Here is a 10,918-nt window from a genome sequence, read left to right on the forward strand (position 1 = left end):
CCATCTGCTGTCAGAGAGTGAAAGTGCGCTTTCATCCAGAGCGTCTCTCACATGTTCCGCCATGTGCTTCTCGTCCGCGCTTGTTTAGATCAGAGTGCGCACGCGTCTTTCACAGCATACAGCGGTGTTGTGCATTTTGACCAGTTGATGGGTAAAGTATTCTTAAAATGCATTCAAAATTCTGAATAACTTGTAATATATAATTATTCAAGGTATTTAGAAGAGCCCAGGATAACAATATCGTGCATATTCATTACCGTGATATATCGTATTACCGAATACCGGCACAAGTCTAGTTGTGGGTGTTCCGTTTCTTATAATGTAAGAAGGTAGAACGTACAAACATTTTCTGTAGTTCTCAATTTACAGTTTTATATTACTGTATTATTATTTTATTATTGTTATTTATTAAAATTATAATAATAATTATATAATAAATTACATTACTATTACTACTACTAATAGCAAAAAATACAATTTAATACAAAACTATGTAAATTGAATGATAGAAAATGTTAATATTAAGTAGTAGTAATAACATAATAATAAAGTACACTACTACTAACAATAAACAACAACAATAATAATAATAGTAATAATAAGTAATATAAATCGGTGTTAACTGAATTAGAGGAAATTAAATTATTATTAACATCTTAATAATATAAATAAAAATATTATAAATAAATACAAATAATTGTATTATAAAAATATTTTACCACTACCTAATTGCAGTTTAATATTAATAGTGTAAAGAATAAATTATTGTATTAATAAATTATTTTAAATAATAAAGTGCAATTATAATAAAATGGAATATAAATCTGTGTATAAATTACAGAAAATATTAATGAGCGTAAATAATAATAATAATTTAATGTACATTCATAATAATACAATACACTGAATTGCAGAAAATATTAATTGCATTATTAATAAACACTAATTCAACATTTAATTGATAGTTCCATCACATTGTCACTAAAAACCAGTGGAAGATTTTGTGCCAGTAAAACTTTAACAACGGCTCATCAAATAAGCTCTGATGCGAGATGTCGCTCACCTCCAGAAAGCTCTTTTCTAAGGCCACTCTGATGTTGGTCTCAATGCTGGTCCTCTTCTTGCGGCGGCGGTTCAAACCCTCCAAGCCCAGCCCAGGTGAGCCAAGAGAGCTGGGACTGGACAGGGCCTGGTCAGACGTCTGGTTCTCTGCACAAACAGCGCACACAAAAGCACAAAGAAGGAGTGATATAAGCACCTGTGCCAAACAGCACTGCAGATGTGCCTCGAAGCATCAGCTCTACTACTTAGCAACATTATTTAAGTAAAACATTAGCTTTATATAAAAAAAAACACAGAAAGGAGAGCTGAGACCTGCAGTACTCTGAGAGGAACTCCAAAACGAAAGAGGAATGCGACCGGGATCTTCATATTCTTTCTAACATTCTTCATGGTATTCAATGTTATTTTGAGCGAGGACGGCAAAGGAGAGAAATGGCTCAGAGCAGAGAAAATACATACCTGCATCATTGAGCCATTTTTCAAGCAGAGGCTTCAGTTTGCACATGTTTTTAAAGCTCAGGTTCAAGGCCTCAAAGCGAGAAATGGTGGTTTGGCTGAAGTCATTTCCATAAAGTTTTCCCATGGCAAGGCCAACATCCCCCTGATACAAGCAACACAATAGCATTAAAGTTTTGAACTCTGAAAAAGTCAGGCAGAATTTACAAGTCACCGTATGAGTCTCAGATGGAGGAGAATGCAAATAATTAGAAATAATTCACATTCTGTGATGACCTGGATGATTAAATACCATCGGAGACTCCTGAATAGTGAAATCAACAACAGCGTGCAACAAGACAAACTGTGTGACGAGGGAAGTCCCGTTTACCTGCGTGAAGCCCAGTTTGATACGTCTCTGTTTGAAGGTCTTGGCAAACTGCTCTAGCTCCTCCAGGTCACTGGGCTCCTCCAGGCTGGGTGTGTCGATGTGCTTTGGTGTCGTCTGGCTGTGAGGAAGGGATTGGATGGGGGTCGCTGCTATCGTGCGTGTGGGTGTAGCAGGCTGTGAAGTGGAAGGAAAAAGGTGTTTGGAATGTATGCAAATCCACTCTTGTAGATGTCTTAACAGATTTTTCAAATCAAAATCAAAAATAATCTAGATGATGTGTACAAATGGATCCAGTGGGTGATTGGGATGCCCCTGACCTGTGTGGCAAGTGTGATGCTTGGCTGGCTCTGCAGGAGGTTGGCTTGGCTTTGAGGTAGTTGAGTTAGAAGGTTCTGGGCCTGCAGGAGACCTGGTTAGAGCAAAAGGAAAGACGAAACAATCAGATAGGCTGATCACATGGAGGAACGGAGAGATCCAAGAAGGTTAAGACGACACAGGACTCACTCTGCTGGCCCTGTGGTGTCTGCGAGATGATGAACTGCGCAGGCTGCAGCTGTGCTGCGATGGGGTGGCCCGGCTGGACCAGCACAAACTGCTGCAGGTTGAGGTTCTGCTGCTGTTGCAGCTGCTGTAACTGCTGTATTGTTCCACACAAACGCAGAGTGAGAAGAACCTTAGTATGTGTACTATACCAATATATACAGTATACCACTATACCAAGTGCACCAGTTAAGCTATGACTGCCATGACAACCTCACCAATTAAAACGAGTGGGGTTCAACAGTAAAGATATTATTGGAAAAATAAATTTAGCTGTTGCCATGACAATCAGCAAAGTAAAACATTTAGGCAAATGATATAGCGTTTTCTGCTATTTTGATCCTAGTGGAAATGCCTCCTCTTTAAATTTGCCAATTTAAAAGTGTTCAAATGCACCTTTTTTATTATTGATTTAATAATTTCATTTTGGGCACTTTGATTCTCTATACACTTCAGATGCAACTTCCTTTGTATAAATAGCTGAAGGGCCTGGAGAACTAAATGTTAATGTTTTTTCATATTTTGTTGCATTTTAACTATACACATGTATATATAATCCATGTAACAGAGAGAACAAGAACCCCCCCCCCCAAAAAAAAAAACTTTGCAATACTTTAAATTAATATACAATATCACCTCTTTTCTTAGTCTTCTATCAACACATGTCCAAGTACACCACATTTTAAGAACAATCTGAAAGGTCCCCAAACTCCATCAAAAATTGTATATTTATCCCTTAATATGTTATCTTTTCCATTGACATATTTGTTACCATTTCTTTCAGCCAATGTCCTTTATTTGGCTAAATGTTAATGTTAATTAAAAATACACTTCGCTTCTGACACTTGAGGCATTCTCAGGACAAGTTAACAAGAATTTACTTTTAGAAAGTCCTTTCGTTAATGTCTGTCATCCATTAGTTTTGCCTTTACTGAAATGCCATTCATTCAAATGACAATATAATATTGAAAGAATGGTGTCGCTACAATCAAATAAAACAAGGCCATTTCAGTACTGAGACTCGGATGAATGAAACTGCGGCTCTCTTACAGGTGTGATCTGGATGGGTTGGGAGAGGGGCATCTGGGTGAAGGGGGTGGCAGCGGAGGCAGAGATGCTGGCTCCTGTAGTGCTGCTCTGCTGGCTGGCTGAATGCTGCACCGCTGCTGCTAAGAGCTGAGCCTGAGCCTGCTGCAGCAATAACTGCTGCTGCGCTGGAGTCAAAGTCAACTGCAAAAAAAGAGAGCAAGACAAAGAAACAAAGACAAGAATTCATTTAATCTCTAATCATCATATTTGGCACTAGACCCATTTCTATAAAATTCTCAAGGTGGAAATTACCCCGTTACTCACAAAGCTTTACCCTGGATTCAGCGTGTTTATTTACTAAATGGCAGTTGCAGATGTTGCCATTGTCGAAATGTGCTATTTACAGTTAGCCATGATTAATTATATTTAATAACTATATCAACCTATACTAAAATCCTTGAGTGTGCATGATTTTAAACATTTCCTTAAATCCTCAATTTGTGCACAAAGTAGAACACAGTGAAATTTCAGTGTCACTATATAACAGGTTTATATCTATATACCACACTGATAGTTTGATTGTGGCAAAAATGCAATGACACTAAAGTCTGTCCAGGTTCTAGGTCGGCCAATCAAAACAGCAAGGACTTGCAGCCTGAAGTCAAATATATTTTTGTGCTACTGACAAGTAAGGGTCAACCTAAAGGTGATTTTTCAAGTCACAAAAAGGCTTCTACCACTTAAAAAAAAAAATCGATACCCAGCTGTACAGGATTAAGAAAATGAGGATGAATAGTGCCGTACTATACTATGAACAGGCAACATGTTATTTTAACTTATTTTTAAATAATCATGTATAACAGTGGAACTCCTCATGAAAAACTGCATTACCCACAATTCTGCACATTTTAAAACATTTTAGCTCATGAAGCACTGCAAATGATGTAGTCAGTCTGCCTTCGCTCTGAAATGTTTTAAATATTTATATATGAATAGTTTACAATAAATGTATAATATATTGTTTATATAGCTATAGTCAACAGATTTGAAACAATTGCTGTATATTTGGTGATGTTAATTGCAATGCTTCATGGGATTGATGTTCTTTCCCTTACTGTTTTTTTGTCAAAATGTAAATTGTTTTGCTACAAATCTATGTTTGTAATGTTGTAATTCACCTAGTGGCTGGTTTGGTTTATGGCTTTTAACTCTTTAACAAAGACTTTTAAAATCTCTATGGAAAAATGAATTGGGAAAGACACTTTCGGAGCCAAGAGCGCTGAAAAAGCAGACAGGCACTGTTGTACTCTTTTGCACAATAAGGTTCATGCTTTTTTCTGGTTTAAACGTTCCAGTTTGGTGGCAGAAGCAAATAAGGATTAATAAAGAGGGCTTTTTACCTTTTGCTCAATCTATGTGGAAATGGGGGCAGAGAAAGCAAATACAGAGGAAGACCATCCCAAAATTCCTCTCCAAAATCAAATGTGTTTTGTTCGACGCTCACGTACGGTGATATAAATATACCGCAGCCTTCTGAGACTTCAAGCGGAGAGCAAAGCGGGTATGCTAATTAATGAAACTGTTATGCAGTACATGTAAATTCTGCATAGATTTGCATATTCTCAACCATCTGTTTCCGAGCAACTGCAGAGCAGCTAATTAGCATATGGGGCCCAATAATTTCCCCTGTAACCAGGAGATAGCATGTTGTGCTTTAAATCTCTAATCTTCAAAGTTATGACAAATCTCACACATTATTTTCAAACAGACGCAATAATGCATGACATCAGGTGGAAAGCCTCTGCAGTCACTCTGAAACATGATAATGACACACGCAGTTCAAGACAGTGGCAGTTTTGTGACTCAAGACACGGGCCCTGGGGACATCTTTCAATTCCTATAGCTCTTTCATCCATGTCACAGACCACAAATGTGTGTGAGAGCTCAGAGAAAAAGATTATACCTGTTGGAGCAAGGCCTGTGCGTGTGCGTTGGTGATTGCGCTTGTTGTTTGCACAGTCTGCCTCTGAAAGTCCAGTCCATTTGTTTGGGCACCTGGAAGAAGAAAAGCAGTCAATGCTACAATAGATCAGAGCCACACAAAAAGGTCTTTTCAACCAAGTTATTCAGCTCCATGGCCTTTCTTATTTCAATCTTTAAAAAAAAAAAAAAACGTTCTGCGATACATATTGAGAGACATTGTCCTAAATGTTCAACCTCAGTCAAAGCAGCACAAGTGACCCTTTACAACTTACAAATTGCGAAGTGATAGTCTTTCAACTCACTCAGATGTAAAAGAAAGTTGTGTTAGAAAGATCAAGGCAAAAGATCTGAGCAGACTACTGGAGAAAACGTATAAACATGCAAGTTAAGGAGCCAACGGTTCCTTGGGTAACTCACCATTGTTTTCGTCCCCACTCTCCATTGTACATTTACTTGTTTCCGATGGATTACTCATTCTAGAATCTGGAACAGACAGAGGAAGGTCGGACTTGCAGTTTCTCTTCAAACACCAATCATTCAGTGACTTTCAAAAGTGAGACAGCAACATTTAAAAAAAATAAATCCAAACCATGACCCAATATTTTTTCAAATGAACACTTCAAAAATATTCCTACTTAATATGCTATTGACTACACAGAATGTCTCAAAGTTTTGTTATGAGAAAATGAAAAAATCTGAATGCTGTAAATTGACAAACCAAACATTTTGACTACTCAACACCAGATAGCATAGCATCACTATACGGTAAAACAGATCTTAAAATGTTGTTGCCGACCACAAACATCACTCACCAGCAGCTGCTGCACCTGCCTTGTCAAGCGTCTCGACGAGCATCACAACAAACTTAGCACCCCTTTCGCAGACAACCCTCAAAAGCAAAGACGTCTCTCTCTCTGTGTGTAACTAAACGGTTTGGAGTGGAAAAAACAACACGCGTGCAGAGCACAGCTAAGCTTCAGTGAAACTGTGGCTGCCTTTCTCTCAGTCTCTCCGGCTTGCTTGGCTCTCTCTCTCACTCTCTCTGTGCCATGATTGTCATAACTAGAGTGTTAAGTTCGTTTTCATTCTGGAACGGAACAGAAGCGAAGCGGCTGCCAGCGCCGTAATAAAGCATAATCAGTATGCAGCTGATTAAAGCCATATGCAAATCTGCCTCACTTCATTAGCCGAGCAACACTTTGAAGTCCTGCAAGCAATTAATTTCGCACGGCGCTCTGAGAGCTTTCTCCCTAATTTAAATGTTCATAAATATTTATAATCTCATTAGCATATTAATTGGATCGCTTTGGAGGGAAAAAGGAGGAATGGAAAAAAATCCAGTGTCAATGCACGAGCCCAATTACCTACGGAGCGCTGGTTAAATTAGGTGAAACAGGTGAGCTTTCTGTCAATGCGATCAAAGCGCACAAACCGGCGAGGGTGGTATCTGGACATAAAGACAGCAGGTTGCGTTCAGAAGCATTTCTTATACATTCTAACCACCAGAGGTTGCGGATGATGGAGCTGTTCGGGAAGTAAATTACTTGCCATTCTCCACCATCCTATTCACACAGCCCCCTGTGGCCCAAACACTTCAGGGATCAAATTCTGTGACTTCTGTAGCCGTATTGTCTGGAAAAGATCATGAAGTCTGCTTTGCATATCCAGATTAACTGTGCACCTCATTAACTGATATTTTCAGAGCGTGGCCTAATTACAACAGAGATTTACACATTAGAACAAAGAACTGACAGAGTAAGCATAAAGAAATCCGCCTATCCAAAAGGAAGTATTGCTGACACTTAAAATACTTTTTCAGAGCGCTAAATTTTACTCAGACAACAGCAGGATTACAAGACTAGCATAATCCAACAAAACAGCTATAGTTTCAAAGGTTATAGCTGTTATTTTTGTTTAACATCTTATCCAAAGAGAAACTTAGTTTAATGGCAAAACTAACCTGGAGAGTAGTATTCAAATTAGCAAAAAACATTTCCTCAATTTAATGCAAATATTATACTTTATAAACAGGCATTTGGGGCATTTTATGGAAAAGAGGACTGAATACAGCACAGAGGACAAAACAATTTCAATATTTCATTACCAGCAAGCAGGAACAAATAACATCATTCATATTCAAATTGTGCATTTGAAAACACATTACATTTGAGTTTCAGAGAGGAACAGATGAAAAATTAAAGACACTTGATAGTATGATGGAAACCATTCCCAGATTACAAATATTTTCACTCATATATTATAATTTAATATGACAAAACCATTTTAACTGGACAACATGAAGTCACTCCAATCTGCCACATAGAAATACAAAGAGGATTGTTGCACATAATTCTCGAAGGCTGGCAAAAACCACAAACTCTCACTTGATTTTAGGTCTATAATCATTTTAATTAACAGACTGTTAGCCTGCAGGGACTGTTTCTACATGTTCACATCAGCAGAGCATGAAGAAAAACTCAATCAAAAGAAAAAAAATACAGACAGATGGTCAAAGTGAGATGCAAAGTGCCATGAAGTTTCACTACTATGCTTGAAAGGTGTCAGTTACTACAAAAATAAAATTAAGGATTCATGCAGGTAATTTACACCATAGGTATGACCTGTGGATACAGGAAACAAACAAGTTTCAGCACGTCATTGTCTCTAGGCCCTACACACAGAGTGAAAATGTTATCAGTTTAAAAGCAGGGTCTGTTACACCTGACTCCTTCATGACATGTCTAAAGCCAAACAATTATATGCTAATTTAAATTATAAACCAAATAGTTCTCATATAGTCAGAGAATTCATGTTACATGAGAGAAGGGTGATACAATAGATTTCAAAGCAGATTTAAAAAATAAAAATAAAAAATGTGGTAAATTTCTCCAAGTTTCTCTTGTAGTGAGACATCAGGGTGAAACATAACATAACATAAACATAACATTTTCAACAGTAAGCTCTGGTCTTTGATTTGATGAGCCAAGACATTGTTTTGCCTTAAATGTAAGATACTCTATATTAATTACAGGAACAACTGTAAAAAAGCAATATTACAGGGTGGGAAAAATGACCAAAATCTTTAACCCAGATATGCGTCATGTTGTTACTGTTAACTAAAACCTTTGGTAAATGAAATAAAGCTGAAATAAATAAAATATCACTATTAGATGAAAACTTAGAAAAATTACTAAAAACAAATAAAGTACATTAGAGCTAAACAACTAACTAATAAAAACAAAAGCGCATAACAACATTAGTTTAGAAAATTACAATTAAAATGAACATTTTGAATATAAAATAAAATCTTATTCAAGGCATTAGGAAATATTATAATAGAATATAATCAATACTAACATAATTCTGGCATCATTTTCATTATAGCAGTAATACACCTATTAGTAATTATATTATTACTACACCAAAATGTTATAAACTGAATCCAAATCTTTTCAGATCTCATAATCCTCAATTTAACCACAAAAAAAAAAAGAGATAAACTTCAATTGTTATGCATAGCCTATATCCAACTTTACCCACATAAAGCGATATTTACCATAGAAAGCTTTAAACTGCCAGAAGTGGACTATTACAAACACTGTTATGAATTTCTGTAAAGCTGATAAACGAATAAAACTACCAATCATGAATTAGTTCTGAATATCAGCTCAACAGTGAATATCTGTGACTCGAAAGTATATACAAAACCACGTCACGATTAAGAGTTATATTAATGATTGTAAGCAATATGATAACTAAAGTACTAAAGACTATTTGTCACAAGAGAATAAAAATAGCAAAACTGACTTTTTTGGCTGTTAACGGATGATGAAACACAGTAAAATGTAGGGCTGGGTAAAAAAAATAGATATCTTGATATTAATCGATTCTCATTTTTACGGAACGATATCGATTCTTAAATCCTAAGAATCGATTAGTCTAGCCTGTTTTCAGTTAATGGACTGAAACGTTAAAGGGCAATTCCCATCCAATACATTGCAATAAGCATTGTGCTTTGGTACTTTTATTATGAAACAAAGTCTCAGATTTCAAATTCTGTGCATTCTATTGCTGTATTTAAACAATAAATGCCGTTTTGGAGCCGTTTAATGTGAAGTGACCGATCGCTGTAGCACCTCAGTTCAGCAGACACGGCAGCGCGAGGTGCACGTGAACTGGTCATCTCCTCCACATTAATACCAGTTTCAGCACAAAATAAGAATGACTAAACATCCGAAGGTAAGTTAAAAGAAAGAGTACAACTTTACAATCCGCATCCTGTCTCATGTAATCTCTCAATTAGTGTTTCAGCCGCGCAAAAACGTCAATATGTCTTGTAAACAATGTCACCTAACGTCACATTTACCTCAGAAAGCATATTCGGTGACCATAACCTCATTAGTCAGATAGAAAAATAAACTGTAGAGAAGGGCATTTTGTGTTTTTATGACAGCCACCAATTATGTTTATATTAAAAAAAAAAAAAACGAATTGAAGTAGAAATATTATTATGTAATTGTAACTTTATTATTTTAAAAACTTAATTGAGTAATTTTAACAAATCAGTCAATTTTAACCTTCAATATTATAGTAAATGTATTACCAACTGACTCATGTGTATTTTACAGCATTAGTTGAGAGATTTTTTTTCTTTGAAAATTTGGCATGTACTGTACCAGACGAAATTAATCGACATTGAATCGAATCGGTAATCGAATCGAAAGCTTGTGAATGAGAATCGAATCGAATCGTGAAATTTGTGTCAAAACCCAGCCCTAAAATGACTAAATACTATGGCTGTGAATCTTTGGGTAGACAGCGATTCGATTCGATTTACGATTAATAGGTTATCGATTCGATTCAAGAACGACTTTTGCAAATTCGGAAAGATTCAATTCGATTCACAATTAAATTCGATTCGATTCACGATTGGATTCTGCATTATTTAAATGCATTTACAGGATTATTTAAATGCTTCCCCTAAATTCTTTAAATGCTTAGTCAGGGGGCAAATTACACAGCAGCCTTTATGGTTAGAGAATTATAGGTTAGAGAGAGAGAAAAAAACTAAACACTTTTGTCCACTGTTAGATGCTAGTTTAATGATGCTATGGCATATGTAGAAATTTATGTAAGCCAAGATGTTAAAAAAGAGCTTTAAAAGTATTATCTATAGGCTAACATTTTGTCACACCAGGGGTGTAGCCATCATTTCAGAAGTGACAGAAATGTCAAATACAATAATTTTATGTAGGCCTATGAATGTATTATTATATATATGAATGTATTAATATTTTTTCCTAATGGCAATTTTATGATTGTTTTACGCTCTCTCTCTCTCTCTCGCGCTCTCTCTCGCTTGCGCGCACACACACACACGATGCGCAAAACTCCACATTTTAAGTCAATAGCAAATACTTAAACTAATAACAAAACAGTAGCTGATTCAGAAGCGCCAGATTGTCATAGCAAAGTCAG

General features: G+C 36.4%; 1 protein-coding gene across 5 annotated transcripts in view; it reads right to left on the bottom strand.

Annotated features, from left to right (window-relative positions):
- LOC107673693 (POU domain, class 2, transcription factor 1-like) overlaps nucleotides 1-10,918 on the bottom strand; it is a 20,826-nt gene that overhangs the window by 7,454 nt on the left and 2,454 nt on the right. For 4 of the 5 annotated variants that reach the window (XM_016467408.1, XM_016467409.1, XM_016467406.1 and 1 more), the window contains exons 2-10: nucleotides 6,253-6,364; nucleotides 5,858-5,923; nucleotides 5,421-5,512; nucleotides 3,479-3,658; nucleotides 2,393-2,525; nucleotides 2,206-2,297; nucleotides 1,889-2,062; nucleotides 1,522-1,663; nucleotides 1,064-1,218 (exon numbers count right to left, since the gene is read on the bottom strand). In XM_016467408.1, coding sequence (XP_016322894.1) covers nucleotides 1,064-1,218; nucleotides 1,522-1,663; nucleotides 1,889-2,062; nucleotides 2,206-2,297; nucleotides 2,393-2,525; nucleotides 3,479-3,658; nucleotides 5,421-5,512; nucleotides 5,858-5,923; nucleotides 6,253-6,364 — 1,146 coding nt within the window. The remainder of the gene's footprint in view (nucleotides 1-1,063; nucleotides 1,219-1,521; nucleotides 1,664-1,888; nucleotides 2,063-2,205; nucleotides 2,298-2,392; nucleotides 2,526-3,478; nucleotides 3,659-5,420; nucleotides 5,513-5,857; nucleotides 5,924-6,252; nucleotides 6,365-10,918) is intronic. The other variant, XM_016467410.1, reaches the window with a different exon arrangement.

This window comes from Sinocyclocheilus anshuiensis, unplaced genomic scaffold (genome assembly GCF_001515605.1).
Source record: "Sinocyclocheilus anshuiensis isolate Anshui unplaced genomic scaffold, SAMN03320099.WGS_v1.1 scaffold628, whole genome shotgun sequence".
NCBI classification, from domain to species: Eukaryota; Metazoa; Chordata; class Actinopteri; order Cypriniformes; family Cyprinidae; genus Sinocyclocheilus; species Sinocyclocheilus anshuiensis.